The 23,344-nt window shown below is 39.9% G+C and overlaps 2 protein-coding genes across 3 annotated transcripts; one reads left to right on the top strand and one right to left on the bottom strand.

Moving 5' to 3' along the window:
* The first annotated feature begins 287 nt into the window (after positions 1-287).
* On the top strand, positions 288-11,793 carry LOC132975956 (protein NLRC3-like). 2 transcript variants are annotated; one of them, XM_061040868.1, is made up of 11 exons: positions 288-338; positions 1,388-1,470; positions 3,854-3,946; positions 4,051-4,155; positions 5,897-5,975; positions 6,109-6,319; positions 6,453-8,250; positions 8,337-8,510; positions 9,154-9,327; positions 9,762-9,808; positions 9,959-11,793. In XM_061040868.1, exons 2-11 carry the CDS (start codon positions 1,421-1,423, stop codon positions 10,510-10,512), a joined length of 3,285 nt encoding a protein of 1,094 aa, XP_060896851.1. In that variant the 5' UTR covers positions 288-338; positions 1,388-1,420; the 3' UTR covers positions 10,513-11,793. The 2 variants fall into 2 exon arrangements, with proteins under 2 accessions (XP_060896851.1, XP_060896848.1); XM_061040865.1 differs by lacking the exon at positions 288-338 and having other exon boundaries at positions 801-1,470.
* Positions 11,794-16,380: 4,587 nt separating this feature from the next.
* Positions 16,381-22,630, bottom strand: prph2b (peripherin 2b (retinal degeneration, slow)). The gene is made up of 3 exons (XM_061040869.1): positions 21,692-22,630; positions 19,722-19,968; positions 16,381-18,191 (listed from the first exon to the last, which is right to left on the bottom strand). The coding sequence occupies exons 1-3, from the start codon at positions 22,270-22,272 to the stop codon at positions 17,988-17,990; spliced, it is 1,032 nt and encodes a 343-aa protein (XP_060896852.1). The 5' UTR covers positions 22,273-22,630; the 3' UTR covers positions 16,381-17,987.
* Positions 22,631-23,344: the final 714 nt, after the last annotated feature.

Below are 23,344 nucleotides of genomic sequence, written 5' to 3' on the forward strand. Positions count from 1 at the left end.
TTTGATATGTTAATGTTAGTAGTTATTTAAAGTAGCCTAGATATGATTAGTGGTGGTAAATATATGATGTTCATGCAAAGGGTACATCATGCCATCCCTGCATGAGTCAGCAGAATCTAGAGCTGAATTTAAGACAGGCATCTAGTCTGCTGGAAATACAAAAGAAGAGAGGAGTCAGTAGTCACTCCTGTTTTCTTCATCGTTGTTATGGGTGTTGTTATGACGTGGTAATGACGTTGACACTCCCGTGACCTGAGAGCCACTCCCCGAGTGATGCTCAGTTTAGTTTCACTTTGGAAAGTGGTGTTCGTCGTGTCGCAGCTTTGTCTTCATACACGGTTTGTGATTCTCTATTTGACTCCTGAGTAACTCTGTGTTCATGTTGTCTTTATTGATTTATTTTGAAGCTCCAGTAAAAGAGCGGAACTATTCTCAGCTCTGCTAACACTTATTTGAAGTGTTTGTGTTCAGCTGCAGCTGATGATAATTGTTTTGGATTATTTCACGAGCTGCGATTGGACGCTCTGACAGGAAGTAGTGGATCAAGAGAGATATGGGTCTTGTATTAGGATGTTGAGAAACCTGTTAGTGTGAGATAGAAGTAAAAAACGAAGTTCTCCGTCTTCAAGGCATTGTGGATGTCAAAGTTTCGTTGTGACACGACAGCTCTTTTTCTCTGGAAACTGTTGTGAATGTGTTTTGTCTTCATCGCTATCAAACTCATGATGAAGTGTTCACATGAATTGTATTCTCAGTCTTGTGACTGGTTTGTTTTTCTTCCTGTGTGTGTGTAGCATGTCTTAACATTAGTGTCAAACTGAATTTCCCCTCCGAGGAACAAACAATTTACTTTAAGATTCTCAGCAAACAGTGAAAGAAAAAGAGTACAATGTTAAGTTATTACAAAATAATTGTTGATACAAAAAGTTTCATGGGGTACTAAAGTGTAATTTCTTGTTAGAAAAACTTTTAATGTTATAATCTGAAGATGATCAGAAATATCAGTAAGATTCAAAATACAAGTTTCAAAAGTTGTGATGAGAATCAATTAAATTTAACAAATTCTGGACATATTAGGACACATGTAATTACCAAGGCCTTTCTGTTGGACAGAAAGCTGATCATTACAATCAGTACTAAACACTTTATAAAAAGACTTAACATAGTATAAGACACTTCAATATCATCTTTGGAAATGTTGTAATCTGGGAAGACTTTTACACATTTGGTAAAATGTGGAGTTAAATCTGGAACATTTACTTGAAACACAGAAGATTAACACAGTTTGTTAATGTTTGCTGTCTCTTTTAGATCAAATAACCAGAAATATAAATGGTCTCCTGATGACAGGAGTAATGTTTGTCACATGAGTACACTCTCTTCACAGGTGTTGTGTTTGGGTGAAGGTGGGAGCTCCTGTATGGATCGGAGGGAGGACAGAGAGGACGTCCCCACCTCTAAAAGAAAGAGGTGAGAAAAACAACAACAAAGACATGAATCTCCTCAGAAGTGTGTAGCAGTCCGTAATAAAACAGGGCAAGTAACCTCAGATGAACATCAGGAAGTGAAACTGCCAGGCCAAGCATCACAATGACCAAACAAAAACATGTGTATGAGTCAATCAGTTGAATATAAAAAGAATTAAACCCTATTTCCAAAACATGTTCGGGCTCAGAAAACGAGGAACCCAACAACCTTTGAGTTTATTCAAGAGTAGCTTTTCTTTCTCTAAAGATATTTTTTGCCTTTATTGGAAAGGCCAGCTGAAGAGAGACAGGAAATGTTGGGAGGAGAGAGAGAGTGGGGGATGACATGCAGCAAATGGAAGTGGTCAGATTCGAACCACTGCCGCTTTTAAGAATAACATTACCACATTATGGAAAAAAAATCCCCAGACATGAAATACAGCATTTAACCAAACGCATTCAAGACAACATGTTCTGTTCAACATGTTTCACGTTATTCTGCATGGAGACGAGTTTGTCTGCATTCTTGACTGTCAAGACTCAAATGTCTTCACATTCCCAATGTAAAGGATAGTACCCGAACCAAACTACTGGGTAAAGGTGCACTATGTAGATTTAGTGAAATTTAGAGAAGTGAAACAATTCTATGCTATATTTTCTGAACTAAATAAACAAACTTTATTCAAAGAAAAAAATGTGTCCCTGGAACACTGTTTGGAGCTAAAAAGCTACCAGGAGAGTTACAGTTTCACTGTTGCGGGCCCACCACCATAACCTCTCACGTAGCATTTTATCTTCAAACAGTGTTACACATTTTCCCCAGAGGACAGTTTGTGTATAGAGTTATGAACATCTACCACATGATCTGTAAATTTCTCCACTTACCACATTTCTCTACCAAAACTCCAGAGTGCACCTTTAAGATATTTAACGCCATTCTGCTTCACTTTACTGTATGCAATCACTTTTCAGATGTCTATTTGTATGTAATTGATTGAAAAATGATTTTGCTTCTGTTGTGACATCAAACAGTGTAAGTAAAGGAGGTATCCATCTTTACTCTACTTTGCTGTTTCCAACCATCTGCTAGTGCAGCGTGATTGATTTTATCCACCTTACACTTAACAATTTGTCAGGGCTGATGCACTCATGCTCTGTACATTATGAGAACAGACAGTAATAGGAACCTGACCTGGACCATATTGACCATAATAAAGAGTCACATTGTCTTTTTCAACTTGATGGTGCTGTTACCTCTCTCCAGTGTCCATTCTTTATTATAATCCATATTCAGTCATTATTTACATATCATAGTGCAGCTCAAGGATTTATATCATATCCTGCTAAATGACATGAACACCTAGATACCATCTAATATTGGTATCAGGTCCGATATTGACATGATTTACGTATCGAATATCGGACTAATGGTCCCGATCAACGCCATCCACGTCACTCATCAAGAAAGATCGTTGAGAACTTTAAATATTACTGAACTTTAAGAAGTGTCCACAAATAATCTACAGTACATTAAGACGATCAGTCGAGATGGAACAGCTCCTTCTATATGATCAAAATGACAATTCTTACACTTCAGTTTGAAACATTTCATTTGAAAACCTGACGGTTGGTGCTGCTTCCTGTTTGTATGCAATCCCAGGTTTACTACAACTTTATGTAGCCTTACACATGATACCACCAACAACAATAATCCTATTAGTTATGATAATAAAAATGACGGTATCTGTACGTATTGGAATCGGATCGGAACTGAAACAATGTGGATCGGTGCATCTTTAACTATAAACACCTCCAGTGCATTACTCGTGGATTTTGACTCGTCTTAAAAAACTGTTTGTTAGTGAGCTACAGCACAGACATTAAAGATGAAGCCATGATTTAACCTGGTGAGCCGTAATTACTCTACAGCAAATTGATATGATCACAAAAGTGTTCTATATTCAATTTGGAGGTTCTCTGAAACATGTATGAATAGTACTTTTACCAAGAAAATGTCATGATTTTAATGTATTTTAGATTATTGCATATCAACACAACATGGAGTGTTTAGTCTTCAGGGGCCCCAGCAGAGGGCGCTCGTGTTTTGCACAAAATACCAATCCCAGTGTAATGCTGATAAGAATACATAATGAACTATATCCACAATGTTAAAATAGAAGGTAACTTGCAAATAATGGGGAATAATGACGATTGATGGCAACTGATGGTAAGTGGAATCATTGATATATTTACAAGATAAAAATGATCACCTTAGTGGACCTCAAGGGCTTTGTAGTATTCAAAATGTTTAAATTTAACATATAAGTCTTCAATTCAACGAGAAGTTCTGTGATTTATTTAAACTTTAGTCTCTTTCTTTCTTACAGAATCGATCCGATGTTGCACGGCTGTGAACCCAGTTGTTTGTCCTTTACGTCTATGGATGTTCCTCTTACGTTTAAACATCCTGACTATGAAAGGTAATGATTTTTAAAAAATGGAAAAAGAGATCAAGTCATCAATTAAAGGTAAGATCAGTTTTCTGTCCAAACTGCATGTTTATCTGAGCTGCTTATGTTTTCAGGCTCCTCCAGCAGAGACCAGACACTTCTGAACCCACTGGTCTGTCCATTAAAACCAGCCGATCAAAGGAAACGTTTAAAGGAGAACCTCCATCTGCTGGTCCGCTGTAAGTTGTATCTGATAGTATGAGTGAAAAAATATCTTGACATAACAAACTGTTTCTTTGTTGTTGAAAGCTGTCTGTCATTGAGAGAAATGGTTTTGTTTTTAACTCCTTAGAAATAGTCAGAGTACTACATGAGAAGGTCAATGAATCCTCCTAAAATGATTATATATGAAAAGAATAGGTTGGGAAAAAAAAGTCAAGTGAAGTTCTAATAAATAGTATATTTTCATACCATTTCAGTCATCAGAGGTGTTTGTACCTGCAGTGGTACATGATCAGATATCCACTCATAAAGACAGTCAGCATTGACATCACCTGTTTTAATGAAAAGGGACAAAAAAAGCTGAGAGAGAACTTCATCTTCAAAAAGATGAATATCTGTGCTGCCTGTAGTCCCTCACTGCCATCTGTATGTGGACCCTCATTTTGTCCTCATTTCATGCCAGCAGTGCTTAAGTTAACCTGCTACCTGCCTGCCCTGGGTCAGCTAGTCACCAGCCTGGAGTCCCTGTTTTCTGTATCTCTTGAGCCTTCAATCAGTCAGTCATTGAGCCATCCGGATGTGTGGCAGCTATCATCCATTGGGTGTCACCTGCCACTTTCAGAGGTTTCTCCCTGTTGGAGTCCCTTGATAAAGGTGTGGTCCACATGTAAAACCTGTGGCACCTCAGCCTTGATTTCCTCCTGCCTGCTTGTATTCTTTATATAACATTATATTTATTTCATCAGGCGAGGACCTGAGGGTTTGAATCTAAGCTGTGATCTGCAGTAAAGATAGGCATTTAATTACTGTACAAAGCGTAATGGCAGAGTGTCCATATATTGAGTCGTCCAAGCTTGTTTAACTGATATATTTTCGGATCTGATCTGTGAGAATTAAATGTGAAAAAGTAAAAATGAACAGTGTAAAGGCGGCCCCTCGCATGAACTTTGGTCAAAATACCATAATCATTTCTTCCTCTTAGTGTCATGAGAAGTGACCAGTGAAAGGAATGGAGAAGTAGTGAAGTCAGGACTGACTGAAAAGATGTGCTGCCACCCCTTTGTCAGCAGATTTGACTGTTCCTCTGTTACTTACTGTCTGCATTTTGTCCCTTTTCTTTGCTGCCTCACACCTACCTCTACCAACCTGACAATGTTGGAGCTGCCCAGTCCTCTAAAGTCTGAGCAGGTCCACTAGAGTAGCTGGGGGTTCTAGGTGCCTTGCCCCTGGGCACTTAAGTACTTTACAGTGACAGAGGAAAAATAGCAGCCGGGTAGCTGTTGGAACTAAGCGAAGATCACTAATGATTTAAAACACTTTGCGGCTGTGGCTCAGTGGTAGAGTCGGTCGCCTCTCAACTGGAAGTTCGAGGGTTCGGTCCCCGGCTCCTGCAGCAACATGTCTGATGTGTTCTTGGGCAAGACACTTAACCCCAAGTTGCATCCGCTGCTTCGTCAGCGGCGTGTGAATGAATTGAATGAGTTCATACTGATGAACACTTTACATACAGCAGACAGCCTCTGCCATCAGGGTGGGTATGTGTGAAAGCGCTTTGAGTTGTCAGAAGACTAGATAAGCTCAAGTCCATTTACAAACACCTGCAGACTGAGCTGTTGATTCTCTGTCGGCTTCACAATACTACACAATTTAATCTAATTTACCATTGACATTGAAATAGTAACTTTTGGAAGTTTATCTTGTGTTTTTCTCTTTGCGGACACAAACAAGATGAGATTTTTCTTTGTGATTATTCCACAGAAACGATGAGCATAGCGCAGAAGCTCCCGGAGGTCAGTCTGCGCAGCAGCATCAATCACACCTCGACTCCATATTCATGGTCTGTACATCTTCAGCAACTACATTTACATGTTGGTGTGCCACAATTATCCCTTCCCTGCAACCTTTTAAGGATCTGTTGTTTCAATGATTTGTAGTTTGATTGTGTCTTCCGTTGTCATTTTCTATTTCAGGCCCTGGAGGATGATATTGTCGCTTTTGTAAAGGACGAGCTGAAGAAGATCCAAAAGGTCCTGAGTTCAGACTTCTCAAAGTGCTTAGAGAGCCAGAGGTATGAGGAGGATGCAGTACAGAAGAGCGGCAGCAGAGATGCCGTTCTGAAGATCACATTGTACTTCCTGAGAAAAATGAAGCAGGAGAAGCTGGCTGACTGTCTGCAGTGCAGTAAGACGAGTTCTTTTCATTTTCAACATGCTGGATAAACAGAACATATTCACAGAAATCTCAAAATATCTCAAAAATATATGTTTTTATACTCATTTATCAAGTAAATAAAAGTTCCTTTGTGTTCTTTCAGGGTATCCTGTTCAAGTTTGCGCACAGCGTAGACTGAAATCTTACCTGAAGGAGATGTTCCAGCGTGTTTTTGAGGGGATCGTTAAAGCAGGAAACCAAACCTTTCTAAACCAGATCTACACAGAGCTCTACATCACAGAGGGGGGGATTGATGAAGAACATGAGGTCAGACTGATTGAAACAGCATTCAGAAAACAATGCAAACCAGAAACAACAATAAGACAAGAAGACATCTTTAAACCCTCCCCTGGAAGAGATGTGCCAATCAGAACAGTGATGACAAAGGGAGTGGCTGGCATCGGGAAAACAGTCTTAACCCAGAAGTTCACTTTGGACTGGGCTGAAGATAAAGCCAACCTGGACATACAGTTTGTGTTTCCATTCACTTTCAGAGAGTTGAATGTGCTGAAAGACAAAAAGTTCAGCTTGGTTGAACTTGTTCATCACTTCTTTACTGAAACCAAAGAAGCAGGAATCTGGAGGTTTGAAGAATACAAGGTTTTATTCATCTTTGACGGTCTGGATGAGTGTCGACTTCCTCTGGACTTTAAAAACAACCAGACCCTGACTGATGTCACAGAGTCCACGTCAGTGGATGTGCTGCTGACTAACCTCATCAGGGGGAAACTGCTTCCCTCTGCTCGCCTCTGGATAACCACACGACCTGCAGCAGCCAATCAGATCCCTCCTGAGTATATTGATAGGGTGACAGAGGTCAGAGGGTTCACTGATCCACAGAAGGACGAGTACTTCAGGAAGAAATTCAGTGACAAGAAACAAGCCAGCAGAACTATCTCCCAAATCAAGACATCACCAATCCTAAACATCATATGCCACATCCCGGTCTTCTGCTGGATCACTGCTACAGTTTCTGAGGATGTGTTTAAAACCAGAGCAGGAGGAGATCTGCCCAAGACCCTGACTGAGATGTACATCCTCTTCCTGGTGGTTCAGACCAAACGGAAGAACATGAAGTTTAATGGAGGAGCTGACACAGATCCACACTGGAGTCCAGAGAGCAGGAAGATGATTGAGTCTCTGGGAAAACTGGCTTTTGAGCAGCTGCAAAAAGGAAACCTGATCTTCTATGACTCAGACCTGACAGAGTGCGGCATCGATATCAGAGCAGCCCCCTTGACCTCAGGAGTGTTCACACAGATCTTTAAAGAGGAGAAAGGACTGTACCAAGATAAGGTGTTCTGCTTTGTCCATCTGAGCGTTCAGGAGTTTCTGGCTGCTCTTCATGTCCATCTGACCTTCATTAACTCTGGAGTCAATCTGCTAGCTGAAGGACAAACAACATCCAATAATTCTCAAATGAAGAAACACAAAGGTGCAATGACACAGTTCTACCAGAGTGCTGTGGATAAAGCTTCAAAGAGCCAAAATGGACGCCTGGACTTGTTCCTCCGCTTCCTCGTGGGCCTTTCTCTGCAGACCAACCAGACTCTCCTGCAAGGCCTGCTGGTAACAACTGAAAGTAGTTCTCAGATAAATCAGGAAACAGTCGAGTACATCAAGATGAAGATCAGTGAAGATCTCTCTTCTGAGAAGAGCATCAATCTGTTCCACTGTCTGAACGAACTGAATGATCGTTCACTAGTGGAAGAGATCCAACAGTGCCTGAGATCAGAAAGACTTTCTGCCAATGAACTCTCACCTGCTCACTGGTCAGCTCTGGTCTTCATCTTACTTTCATCTGAAAAAGACCTGGATGTGTTTGACCTGAAGAAATACTCTGCCTCAGAGGAGGCTCTTCTGAGGCTGCTGCCAGTGGTCAAAGTCTCCAACAAAGCTCAGTAAGCACAACATGAGGAATAGTAAATACACTGTCATCGTTAAAAGATGTAAAAAATATTCACTCCTCTCATCATTGTCTCTTTAGGCTGAGTGGCTGCAACCTCTTAGAGAAAAGCTTTGAGGCTCTGTCTTCAGTTCTGAGCTGCCCGTCTTGTAGTCTGAGAGACCTGGACCTGAGTAACAACGACCTTCAGGATTCAGGAGTCAAGCTGCTTTCTGAAGCACTCAAGAGTCCACACTGCACTCTGGAAACTCTCAGGTCAGAATCTGTAGACCCTTTTGCAACTGATGAATTCAACTGAATGATTTACAGTAATGGATACACATTTTAGGTGTCCTTCTGTCTATCAACATGTCTCATACTACGCTACCAGTAGTGTTGTTATATGTTTATGGACATGAGATATGGATAATTGTTATGACTTGAAAGAAATCAATTATAATGTTGAAGCTCCTGTTAGGAAAGATTTTCACACCCAAGCGGACAAAGTGGTAACTCTTATCTCTTAGCGGATTTTGTCATGTTCACACAAAAGTTGTGGGTTATACAAAAATCTCATTCTGCTTTCTTGAAGTATTTCACTTATCAAGAATCATTGCCATGGAAACTACAAAAAAATAAAATGTTTCAGCGTCATGCAGTTAATCACTTAATGTGACACCTACCATCCAGCAGCAGTTTTAAACTGTACAAATAACAGAATTTACATTTTCAATCTTCCTTATGATTTTTGTTTGCTTTTGAAGGTCATAAAGATGCAACTACATTCATTTCGATCTGTTTCATAGCCAGCTTTATACTCCTCACAGGAGCTTTAGTCTAACCTTTGAGGGTATTGCAATACTGCTGTCAACTTAAAAACACTCACAGTACACTCAGCTGATGTTCTGTATATTTGCAGGCTGTCAGGCTGTCTGATCACAGAAGTAGGCTGTGCTTCTCTGGCCTCAGCTCTGAGCTTCAACCCTTACTATCTGAGAAAGCTGGACCTGAGTTTCAATCATCCAGGAGAGTCTGGAGTGAAGGTGCTTTCTGCTGGACTGGAGAAGCCAGAGTGGAGACTTAACACTCTTAGGTATGGCAAACCTAAAACAAGGTTCTCAGTAACATGTTATAAATGACAATACGTCAATGTGTAACATACTGTATAATGTAAAATAACCCTTAAAAAATGTGACATTTGTGACTATAGTGGAAAAAAAGGTCTGTGTGTAAATGGTTTCACTGTCTGTTGCTTGGAGACAGGATGTGATTAGTGGTTGCATTATATGTACTTTCACAACTATAACATTTTCAATTATTCTTAGATATAAATTGTTGATAATAATGCAATCATCTTCCAATTTTAAGGAATTCCCCTTCACTAAACAAACAACAGCTCATTGATATCAGTGCTACATGTGAAGATGTTCATTTACTTGCAGAGAATAACCAGCCACTGTGCATAATGTGATAAGATAATCTGATGCTGAAAGGGTTAATGCTGGACTGACCTCATGCTCCTTTCAGGTTGGAGCCTGGTGGAGTTCAGTGGTTGACACCAGGTCTGAGGAAGTGTGAGTGTGTTTTGATTTATTCATAAAAACAGCATTCAACCACTTTCAATCTGTGACTTCACTTATTCATCTTTCTGATGTCATGAGGGTGTCAGACTGTGATCAGATGAGCGATCAATAACTGCAGCTCCTTCTCATTCTATCCATCAGATTCCTGTGAACTCACTTTTGACACGAACACTGTAAACGGAAACATCGAACTAGCTGACGGAAACAGAAGGGGGACATATGTGATGGAGGATCAGTCTTATCCTGATCATCCCAATAGATTTGACAAGTGTCCTCAGTTGCTGTGTCAAACTGGCCTGACTGGACGTTGTTACTGGGAGGTGGAGTGGAGTGGACTGGTGTATGTATCAGTGAGCTACAGAGGAATCAGCAGGAGAGGAGACAGATATGACAGCAGGTTCGGGAGGAATGATCAGTCCTGGAGTCTGGAGTGCTCCGAAGACGGTTACTGTTTCTGGCACAATAACAAAGCCATATACATTACCTCCTCCTCCTCCTCTTCCTCCCTCTCTAACAGAGTAGCAGTGTATGTGGACTGTCCTGCTGGCACTCTGTCCTTCTACAAAGTCTCATTTGATAAACTGATCAACCTCCACACGTCCAACACCACCTTCACTGAACCTCTTTATCCTGGGTTTGGGTTGGGTTTCTGGCCGAACAGATTTGGTTCTTCAGCATCTCTGTGTTCTCTCTAGGAGGGAGGATCTGTGTCAGACAACAATTTGTATTTATATATTTATATGTATATATATTTGTTTTCGAGGCCCGCGGTAAAACCCGGAGCAGAGTTTTTGTTTTGTAGTTTGAACATTTAACTGAAATGGACTGAACTGTGGGTTGTGGGTACACCGGAGCGGACTTTTGCCGGAAGGGACTTTGCTTACAAACAGAGACTGTGAAATGCGCACACACATTGTGCACTTTCATTTAGTTTGCAGTGTGGTTGATATAAATTGCGAAAATATATTTTAATGAAATTGCCTTGCTGTTTTGTTTGATTGTTTTGTGGCTCCTGCGTATGTCATATTTTGTGCAGGTTGACTATTTTTTGTTTGCATTTAATTTTTATTTGTCAGACTTGACTCTGACTGGCACCCCAAATTAAAACTTTGTCAAACCGGTTCCAATATATATATGGTCATTCAATTTAAAAGGGAACAAAAAACCCTGGAGATACTGTACATACCTGCGTACATTCTGTATTAACCTTGGTCTTTTTTTAAGGTGTAAACAGTTAGTGGGTAAAAGGGATGAACTGTGGCTGCTCGTTTTCAATTTCTTTTTAAAAAACAGTTTTAGGGAAGGTGATTTAATTTTTTTCCCCAATTTTTGAATCGACTGAACCTAAAACTTAACGTTGCGTTGAAAAAGTTGTGTTTATGAAAAACCTTCTCGGTAAGATTTAAAGTTAAAACTTTAAGCAAAAGTCTTTTAGGAGAAATGTTGGAAACTACTCGAGCGGGAGACTTGCTGGATATTTAAATTTGAAGCAGTAATATGATGAGTAGACTGATAGTTTTTGACATTTCTATAATACTGTCAGGGTCCACAAAAATACCTCCTTTACTGTCTTATTTTATATATTGTGATAACCATATTCATCATTATCAGCTATAACATGATGTGATCTTTTATTCTCTATCTGATTTTAATATTGACTAATTAAAGCTACACATTGTTCTTTTTAACAGTTTATTGAAATCATGTGTTCAATAACATGAATCTCATCACCCTTTTAGATATCATGTCCCATCTTGTATATTGTTGTGTAATTTATTTATATGCTGCTTTAATTCAGACATCGGGCTATTTGTTGGGAACCTCAGCTCTCATGGCATCTTGCCGTCTTCCCAACAAAGCCCTGAGTGGTCAAAACCTGTTAGTGTTTGTTAGTGTTTGTTTCAGTGTTTTTTTGGGAAATGCCCAATTTGTTAAACACACTTCAACTTAAGAATAAACTTATCTATGAAAAAAAAACATCTTAATCTGTATGTGTTAAACAATCTCATTTTTATTGGAAGTGTTTTTTATTTTCTGTTTATCTGTCCTCAGTCCCACCCCCCTTGTCATGCAGTATGTTCCTCACTTTTCCAGTAACCCCCAGGAACTGCAGTTCCTTCCTGGTTTTGTGTTGTCTTCACAGAAGCTGCACAGTTCCTTATTCCAGACTTCATCTTAGCCTATATCATCTTCCTTTTAACAGTAGAGCTGATAACCATGCTACAGCAGAGTGAGCTGTGTACTCAAGATCTTCAGTTGGCAGAGACTCAGCTATCTATGTCCCCACACAAGTTTGTGGAGGCCAATTCTGTGGGGACTTAAAGTAATTTAAATTGATCATTTTTGACAGTAATGTAACAACTTTTATTCATGTGGGTTCCCTGGGTTGTTCAGTGGTGCATTCGGTCATATCTCATCTGAAAGATCAGGGGTTCAATCTCCAGCTCCTGCAGCCACATGTCTGATGTGTCCCTAAGACACTTAACCCCAAGTTGCTCCTGCTGCTTCATCAGCGACGTATTAATTAGTTAGAACTGATGGACACTTTACAAAGAAACCTCTTTCGCTCTGTGAACGAGTAGGTGAGAACTGCGGTGTTAAAGTGCTTCTTGTATTCAGAAGACTAGAAAAGTTCATTTATCATTCCTTTCTTGGATACAAGCAGGGGGCTCCAGGGAAAACGTTTGGGAACCACTGCTATAATGTCTTACAAGAACAAAATGGCTTTAGGGCTTTATCAGTCTCTAAATTGATTTAAGTCAAGCACAATGCTAATCTTCAATTAGCATATCTAGGGAACAACAAATTGCTTTGTCTTTGAACGCTCTCTACTTCCTCCCCTCTTACAATAAGATCACAGATCCTCGAGGTAAAGAGAAGTGATTGGTCTGTGAAGGAGTTTTGTACTGGACGATCTATTTTCCGGAACATAAACATGCCTGTACTAATTTACATTTTTTCTGGGTTTAGCTAACCTCTAAAGATATTTTACCAAGAACTTTGGAACAGTTGAAGTCCCGCTTGTGCTTACCTCCACCCTCCCTCCTTCCTTATATGGAGTTACAGGATCTACCAAGGCTAAGCAGGCTCTCCAGAGGTTGAGAGAGGGCTCTACCTTGGCATTAATCCACATGCTCTAAGGTGCCTGTAAACAATTCATTATGGAGTTAAAATGGCTGCTCCTGGGAGGCTAATTGGTGGCTGGAAGCAAGCCCCAAAGCCCATACTCTCAGGCCACCAATTTCCTGTGACATCATGCTCCAAGTGGGAAACTCAAAGGTTCTTTGTTACAGATTGGAAGTCCTATAAACTTCAAGAATATGATTTAAAAAAAATATTTCACAGGGTTGAAAAGCGACTAAAAAACAGGCATCAGGCCACATTTCAAACTTTATTGCTATCAGGACACAGCAAATATTATTTTTTAGCTACCCTAGCTAACATTTCCCTTTCTGAGTCAAGGATACGATAGGAATGTCATTTTTGATTCTAGAAATGAAGGCTCCTCTTTAACACAAAGCCACATAAATGATGTGATCACAACATAACGTTAACTGAGAAGCTGTTATTTTCATGTTACTGTATCACTAAATTATCAGTGAAAGAATGACATTAGATTCCTTTTCACATTTGTACAAGCACATTGATAATTGTATTACTTTAGTTGAGCTCATGTTGATGTTACTGTTAATTTTTACTTCATGTTAGCTAGTCAATGATTCGTTTCTACAGCCTACGCTATTAGGAGACAGATAAGAGTCTTATACCTCCAACATTGTTGATATAAGCATTAATATAGTTGTAGCTGTTTCCTTCTTGGGATTATGGCATATTTCCCAGCCCATTTGTCGATTTAATCAAGGGAATGGCGATTAGGTTTCTCACCAAGGTTGACTGAAAATTAGACTTTCCAGCATGGCGGCTTCCCCTGATTTCTTTAAAGATTTACTTTTGGTCTTTTTGTGCCTTTATTTGAGGCAGGACAGTGGATAGAAATAGAAATCAGGGAGAGAGAGAAAGTGGGGAATGACATGCAGGAGAGGAGCCACAGGTCGGGTTCGAGCCTGCTTGAAGTACTGAAGCCTCTGTACATGGTGCGTGTGCACTAACCACTACACCGGTGTGTACTAAAGATTTTGTTTCATTATTGCAGAAAGTACATTTGCTGTCTATATCAAAGGATTTGGTGAGATATAGGTTACTTGGATATATGTTGGGCAAAAATGTGACATGTAATTCTCTTACAGAATGCAAAGGTAATGCCTGTTATCAATCTGTATCTATAAAAATGTTGTTCTATGCAGAAAGCTTTTCCTTTAGGGGTAACTCTTCTCTTTTCACAAAACATATTACGAGTGTGTTTATTATTGCATTTAGCATTCAAAAAATCAATTTACTTAACACTGCTCATACTTCCCACCCTGAGCGTGGTATCACTCGAAAACGGATCAAATGTGAATCTGCTAGATTTCTGCACCTTCCTTTCCCTGCAACTCAAAACAGCAGGCCCTTGTCCCTCCTCCCTAGAAGAATCTCAAAGTGGTGGACGGAGAGCTGCTGACAGTTTAGGACTCTGGAGGGGAGGGACGTCGTTGGCAGAGGAAACTTTCTTAATTTGGACTGATAACAATTCGTAGTACATCTGGACTGTCAGCAGGCAAAGTGCCAGATAAGCCAGATCATCCTATTTCTTTAACAGAGTCAGCCTTTCACTGTCTTACAATTTCCAGGAACATTTAACCCTTTGTCTTCCCTGTTCCATCCTTACTCTATCCAAGGTTTCCTACAGTACAATAATCTTGTTATGAATGACAATACTTCAATGTGGCATTGTAACACAGACTGTGAAATAAAAACCCTTGCAGTAAAAAAACCCTTTTATTTCTCTACTGTCTGTCAGAACACGAGTTGACCTCGCCTCATTACTCTGACCTGTTCTTCCTTAATTGGCTCACAATTTGACACTGCTTTTGAATAAGTGTGTGTGTATTGCGTGCGGCCTTTGAAGGATTTAGCTCTCCTCAGGTTCACCCTAATCTCATCACAGCTGCGGCTAAGAATACACACACACACACACACACACACACACACACACACACTCACACACACGCACACACATAGGCACAGAAGTCAGAGCTCATGGTGGATGTTGAACATAATACATTTCATACTATGACAGCAGAGACCAGGTTTCACATCTTAAATTCAGGGGGTGGAGGAAATAATAAGGAAAAAATAAATGAGTAGGCATATTACAATGTTAGGTAAAGAAATAAATGACATCATATAAACCAGGAAACTATCTATCTATCTGTCTGTTTATCTATCTATCTATCTATCTATCTATCTATCTATCTATCTATCTATCTATCTATCTATCTATCTATCTATGTATTTATCTATCTATCTATCTATTTATCTATCTATTTATCTATCTATCTATCTATCTATCTATCTATCTATCTATCTGTCTGTTTATCTATCTATCTATTTATCTATCTATCTATCTATCTATCTGTCTGTTTATCTATCTATCTATCTATCTATCTATCTATCTATCTATCTATCTATCTATCTATCTATCTGTCTGTTTATCTATCTATCTATCTATTTATCTATCTATTTATCTATCTATTTATCTATCTATCTATCTATCTATCTGTCTGTTTATCTATCTATCTATCTATCTATCTATCTATCTATCTATCTATCTATCTATCCATCTGTCTTGAACTTGTCCTTCAAAGGACCCCCACCCCACGGCCCCTGGGGTGTCCCTCTGCGTCACGGCCGCTGTCCTTGGCCCTGAGCTGACATCAGCAGTTAATCTGTTCCTTTAAGCTGATTTAATGTTTATCTACTCAAACGTTGTTAACCACCTGCACACGCTGTAAATCACGGAGAAAGTGAGACACAGTGGAACAATGGCCCTCTGAAACATACTGAGACACTGTCATTCAGTTTTTAAAACATGTGATGATGTAATGTTAAACATTTTAAACCCTGAATAATTAGAAAATCTGACAGATGGTTGACTTTTGTATTTCCCCCTTCACATATTAACATCATCCCTGCCACACTTGGTTGTTAACTTTCCAGACGCTGAGCTGATCTATGATACCTGTTGGTTTTTGTCTGCTACAAAGTCATTTTTTTTTAACACATTTTACAAATGTTGGCTGAGTTTCCCCAACACTAAGATAGAAATGACACAAAACCAAACTCTGTTTGTGTTTTATTCATTTTTAAAAGTTTTGTCTTTATTGTATATACATATACTATTAACACAGAGTTTTTACCTCTCGGTACAACTATGTACAACCCAATACATACCTGTGTATACACCTGTATATACCTACGTATGAACCTTTACATCCTTCACTTCATTACATACAAGGTAGTCCATGTTCTTAACCTGTATTTACACCTATACACGTTTCAGTACCTTTCTAAGCTCTTCATTATGACCTTATATACACGTGTATACACCTGCAAATGGTTGTAATCACATGTCGAGAGATAGTGCTCATAAGTTTTTTAAAAGATGAGTCGGACAGTTTGGAGTCATTCACAATCTCTTTATAATACTTTCATACACAACGGAGCAACTACAAGCTCCAACCAACCCACAACAACTGGCTGAAAATGTAACAACTGTCCATATTACAAGGAAAAAAAGAAAAAAAAACAGACATACAAATATTACAACCTGTCACTGAAAACTGGAATACTCTTAAATCTCTATACAGCTTATCTGAAGTTACCTCTGTAGAACTGAACACAGACCAGATCCACACACTCCCTTTGATGCAGCTTCCTGTTTGTTAAACGCTGAATATTAATGTACAGTTTCAAATGAACTCCTCATCAAAGCTTGTGTGTTGGTTTGGCTGCGTTGTTAGAGTATAAAAAAAGTTCCTGTTGCAGTCTGAACCAGCATCACTCTGACAGGGAACCAGACGGCCACAACAGGACATTCTCACCCTGAACTCAGTCTGCCATGCTCAGTCCTGGCCCAACACGCGCCACTAATCATATGCTCACAGCAGCAGATGTTAGCGTTCCTTTGACGGAGGAAACTGAAGCTGTAGTTGTTCACACGGCACACTTTATCAGCAAACAAGTGGAGTCTTTATGATGATTTTTCAATAAAAATAATTGAAATGTTTTGAATGAAGACTTATGAAGCTGAATGAACATTCCTTCTTAGTATATACCTGCCTGCATATAACCTGTCTACAGCTTTATACCTTTAGCTACCTACCTTTATCTGTTTATACCTCTGTTTTTACCTCTGGATATAACTGCATTTCCCTATGTATTTACCTCGGTGTTAATACCTCTCTATTTACCTCTGCAAATGCCTCTGAATGTACCTGCTTTCACCATGCCCTCCTTGTTTATCCAGATGTTTGGCCGTCTGTTTCAATGTCGTGTCAGAGGTCAGACAGTAAAGACCAGAGTCCGACCGATCGTATGTGTCTGACACACAGATAACAAAATTGGGACATAAAAATAAATGATTATAAAGTTGAGTTTATTTCACATAAATACATATGTTTGGCAGGAGTCTTTCCTTGTTTATATTTCATATTCAATCAGTGGTTTAAGAATACCTGTACTTTGCGGTCAGCAAGACAAATTGGAAGTGTTAAAGTTTCTACTCAATCTCAGACATCTTTGTTATCTGTGCGACAAGCTGTTTTCTGATCACAGATCAGTAGTGTGGTAAATCGGTCGGGCTTCAGTAAAAAAGGGTTTCGATTGTTCAGGCCTGTCGGTGTCTGACTGGAAGCAACCTCTGGTTCAGGAGGGGGAAGGGGGGATGATTTAATTTTTGTATTTAGTAATAATTTTAAAACCCAGGCGTTTTTATTTACAACAGCAGGTTTCTGCTCCTCCGGTTTAAAAATAAACTCTGTTCAACATATTTACAGAATGGTTAACATTCACAGTTACTTTAAACAGCTTGTTCACTTTGAATTAGTTTGTGTTTGTGTGTGTGTGTGTGTGTGTGTGTGTGTTTGTGGTATTTTAACTCATATATGATGGCATAGGAACAGATGGTTGAGGAGACCTCTACTCTCTTGCTCCCTGTTATCAATGGGAGAGGCGTGCAGAGGTGGGGGAGAAGGGGGGCGACCTCAGTCTTTTGTGGTGGGCAGGGCTCTCAGGTGGCAGCCTCCTGTGCGTCTCCTCCCTCATCCACCTGGTTCCCCTTACCCAGAGTCTTCATCTTGGTTAGCAGATCGCCGAATGTCTCCTTCACGCCTTTCTCAAGCAGCCAGCCCTCACTCTCACACTCGGGATTCTCTGGGTCCTCCATTGTCTCCAGAGCTGTAGTGAGGTACTTTAACCCTGCCATGTCTGCAGACTGACAAACACATGTGCACAAAAATGAGAGGTCATGATGGATGTTCGACAGCAACCAACAAGAAAGACCATCACCTATAATATTCCATTTCAATATAGTTTTCTTAGAGAGGCATGTTGTAAGGTAATGAGGCAGTGATCCTGGATGATCCCAAGAAGAAGCTCTGCCTGTCACAACAACATTAGGACCAACAAATTCCTCCAAATCATATTAAATTAATAACATGTTTTTCATTTGTTATGACTTCTTCACCATGTGGAATATATATATCCTCTGTGAACAGAAACAGCACACAAACCGTGTGATTGAGTTCAGGATGTTGTTTTTAAATCCACCGCCTGCCGTGACACTTCAGGTCAAACTTGTTGTTCTGACCCTAATAACAAATTGCTTTTCACTCTCAGGAACCGTCCCTTATCCTGATCTTCCCAGGATGCAACCTGCTGCTGCTGTGTGGAGATTAACCCCCCCCAAAATAGTTCCTGATCCTCAGTGAGCCTAACCAACGATCTTTAGCTTAACGCACTGCGCCTCCGCACCCGATCAACCACTGAATCCTGAGTCAACTCCAACATGATGAACTTTGATTAGGCTGATGTTTCAGCACAATACTTAATAAAAACCACGTACTAAACAATGTGATGTATCTTAATTAAACTAATTGTGACGATGAACAGAGCTGCACAATGTTAACACTGAACTGGATGAATATGAATGAATAAAAGGAGGTTAATAGATGATCAAATTAAGTTTGAATCAATCAAAACAATGGATATCAGAAAGGTATCTGAAATGTTATGGATGAAAGGCAAATATATTTTACAAATGTAATCAAGTGGGCGAATTGCCACATTTTTTCAGTTAGTTTCATTAAAACAATTGTTTTGTCCTTGTTGGGTCTGTTTGTCTGTTAAAGCTTTTTCTGGTTTTGTTTGTCAAGAGGAGCTGTTCCTTCAACACTAATGCTTATCACATGCTAATCAATTATGTTGGTAATCTGGAGCATTTAAGGTTGCTTTGGTTAATTTACTGCAGGTGTGCTATGTTTATCTTGTTTTAAATCAGAAGATTAAGAGAACATATCCTGTGTTAACCTCCAAAAGAAACTCCTCACAGATTAAAAATTACAGCAGGTTTGATGCAGCTAACCTGAACAAAAATATAAACCAGTTTTGTTATTGCTATTTCTTGGCTCTGGAAACTCCAGGAAGTTACTTGTCCTCACAATAAATAATAATATACATAACCCTCTGAACTACAAAATGTCTCTTTTGGATTATTCAAATGATGTATGGTGGGTTAATAAACTTTAGAGTGAGCCATGAAAGCTGTTTGTTTCTGTTACCAGTCTTTAAGCTAAGGAGCTGCTAGTTGTAGCTTCATAATATATAAAGAGTTGTGCCAATCCAAAAATCCCCCCAAAAAGGGAAGCAACAGGGTTCACTAGATAAGGAATTATTTCTTTGGTTGTCACAAACTTGTCTGGTGCTGCTGCTGATTGGATGAGGATGGTTGAGTATGGACCCTTACCTCTAGGATGATGGTGCCTAAGACTAGTATTCCAATGCTTGACATCATACTGCTGAAGTAGGAAAAGAGGGCTTCACGGCAGCCGCGGGTCCAGATGTTGAGCTCCTCAATGCGGTGGTCATAGTCATAGTGGGCAGAGTTATTGGTCAGGTGATGCTGGATGCAGGGCCGTGGGGAACCAGGGTTACAGCAGCTGAACGGTACGCTGTCCATCAGGTACTTCTGCTCCACATTACTGAGGACGCGACTGCAGAACAGACATTTAGAATTCATGTTTACTGACTCAACAGTGAGGTCTGAGGTCACAAACACAGACACAATGGGTCTCATAACCACACAGGTATGGATGAAAACTCAGTTGGACTATTGGGGCCCTCTGAGCTCTCAGGCTGCTGGGGCCAGAGCCTCTGTTTGAAGGGACTGTTAACTTTTTGCTAAATGACGATCAGAAGAGGATTTTTGTCTAACAAAAAATGAGAAATGTCTCTTTGAACTGAGGCTCTGTTTTAGTGACCTCTTAACCTTATCTTAACACTAAAATGAGATAAATAGAATTACTAGGTTTGCTCTGCTCATGTTGGAAAACAAAAAAAGTACCATTAGTATTACATTAAACATAAATTACCAAAGCTAATGTACACTAATGGAAAATAGTAAAAGTCCCAGTATAGAACCCTGAGGCATGCCCATTAAAAAGTAGGCAGGAAAAGGAAGGAAGTCCAGAAAATAAACATAAAATGTAAAGCAATATCATAACAGCATCTACAGCATCATCTTCCAGCAAACTGTCCTGTCAGAGCTGACTTCTGAATCTAAAGAGAGCTAAAAATGCAGCAAGCTACGGTGGCTCATTAAATCATTAGAATTTACTGATTTCCTCTGTCAGAGTGGGAACTGCTCCAAAGCACAGGCATAGTTTACACTAATATGTTTCCAGTGTGAGTAAAGTTATTCCTCATCTGAATACATTAAAATCTGAAAATCTATAGTTTTTTTCACCACAAACAAAAGAACATAAAGTCAAAAGACACTGTGAAGACTGATTGAAAGAATTGACCAGTGGGTGTGGCCTGTGGCTAACAGGGGGGTTAAGATTGGATGACAAGAAATAATCATCTCAAAGCTAGAGAGAGTAATATCTCTTAAGTCCATTAGTACAGAAACAGAACATGGAAACACGCAACCAGAGCCTTACGTGTCCCTACCAATCAGTTAAATATAGTTATTGATCAAATCAGACGAGTTCTGCCTTTGTATGTTTGTAATGATCACGATATGTCCGACATTTTAAGAGCTTTTATGGTGAGAGACCAATGATGTGTTTAACCTTGCCATGTAAATGGGTGTGTAAGCTGCAGCTCGGTTGAGATAAGATCCTAACAGATTATAGACTTAAGGAGGGGAAGCTAGTGCATCGACCTCCTGTATGGTAACTTCTACCCACTTAATTCCCTCATATATCCTCCATTGACCCGTTTTAACAAAACTCTCTCTTTGGACCCCCTGAGCTCTGAAGGTTTAAAGTGTGATTCAGCTGAAAACGCCCTGCACTTAGATACTGCAGGTTTCAATAAGGCTTTTCTCATTAGGGAGCTAAGAGATAATCCCAGTTTGTGCTTTTGATGACCTCAAGATACAGAAAAAGAGGCAGAATTAAGAGAAATTAGGTCAAAAGGATAACTTTCTTGGAAAGTTAAAACAAAAAGCAATTGGAGGTTCTGCACAGCTCAACATCTGGATCAGATGAAAACTAATCTTATATCATAAGTTTCTGTCCATCTTTAGCTATTTTTTGTACACAATTTCTGTAATAAAACCACTGACACTAGAGGATTGATTGAGTTGAAGGTTGATAAATAACACTCTGCTTAATCAGTTGTCAGAACTGTTGGTTTTGTTATTTCCTTACAATAAACTTAGCAATAACTGTCTCAGCTGTTTCAATGTTCGGCTGGTGTAGGGGTACTCACTCTTTGACCAGATCATTGCTCATGTCCAGGTAGCGGTTACTGATCCACTGCACCTCGAACCAGTCCCTGAAGTTGTTGTTGCCACAGCAGCGGAACTCGATCTGTGTCATGTCAAGCGTCCTCTTCATGAAGCAACGTCCTGGCGTGTCTGTGTCCTTATAGAACTTGATGCTATTCTTCAGGCCCTCAGCCAGTGTCAGGTACACGGCAAACTGCATGAGGAAGCAGAGCAACCCAGTCAACAGCAACAGCCCGTTGAAGCCGCAGCACATCATCAGGTATGGCTTCAACATTGGTTTCCATTTTGCAAATTTGACAGGGTCCAGAGAGTCGTGGCACACCTTTCCTCCAAAGGCGTTGATCCCACAGGCCAACAAACCAACCAGGATCAACAGGTTGGGCACTAAGTGGCTCTCATTATTGTCCATCATCTCGCTTCTCTTTCGCAGCTCGATCTTAAAAAAGATGCCGAGGCTGAAGATAAAGATCCCCACGATGACCGAGAGCCAGTAGATCAGCCATAGGCCCTGAGCCAGCTTTACCCGCTTTTGCGAGTTAAACTTCACTGGCATGAACGGCATTTTTAACTTTTGGTGTGAAAGAAGCACTCAGCTAAAATCAAAAATCACTTCAAACAGGTATTAAGAAGAAAACCAGGCTCCTTCAAAGTGAAAATCCCTTCAAGTTTCAGAGTTTTGATTGGTTCCAGAAAGAAGCAGTTGAATGCGACTCCGCCAGAACTCCTAATTTTAGACCCATATTGCCCAGCAGGTCAGGACAGTCCATAATGATGGGGGGGCAGAGGGGTCTGCCATAAAATTACAAAAAAAAAAGTTACATAAAGCCTACTTGTTTAAGTAGCCTACTCAGCTCCTCAGCACTGATATTTTCTTGCAGAAGAAAAGGTTCAACTGAGAGTGAGCTGTGACTTGTCATCCCAAACCTCCGATCAGCTCTGATCCCATTAACAGCAGATCAGGTGCTGCCTCTAATCCTCCGACTTACTGCTAATTGGTTTGATGTTAAGCAGCATTTTCACCCTCTCTGCCTGTCACAGCTCAAAGTTCAGTTCTGCTGAGAGACGATCGCCTGCCTCAGTGCCCAACAGGTGGGCCACAGCCACAGGAAGCCCAAGAACTGATAAAGTGTTGGTTTGTTCACTCAGCAAGTAAGATACTAAAAACATCAACAGGAGCACTGCTGTGTAGGCTGTTATCATATCCTGTACATGGACTACCCAATCACATGGTGCTCCATTAACAGAAAACTGGTCATGTCCAAGATCCACAAAAAATTAAACTAATTCCACATAATGAGCTGTTGATCAATACACTGTAGTGACTCTCTAAAGACACCTTCACACATTATGAACAGAAAGGAGTCCCCAGATCACAAAACACTGCATATAATGTAACGACAACTCACACAGACACATTTGAAATGACTTTGCCTGTTATAGAACTTCATACATTTTCTCATAATTTGTATTTTCTGATGTTTAAGTTGAGTTTTTTAGTGTGTGTTTTCAACAATCACCTGAACAAGACAACTAATGAACTCACAAATCTTTGGAAAGGTTTATCTCCTGACAAGCTTTTTTCCTGTGGATAGTTCATATTAAATCATCTGGGCTTGACTCATTTATCTTGTTCC

Source organism: Labrus mixtus, chromosome 6 (genome assembly GCF_963584025.1).
Source record: "Labrus mixtus chromosome 6, fLabMix1.1, whole genome shotgun sequence".
Lineage (NCBI taxonomy): Eukaryota > Metazoa > Chordata > Actinopteri > Labriformes > Labridae > Labrus > Labrus mixtus.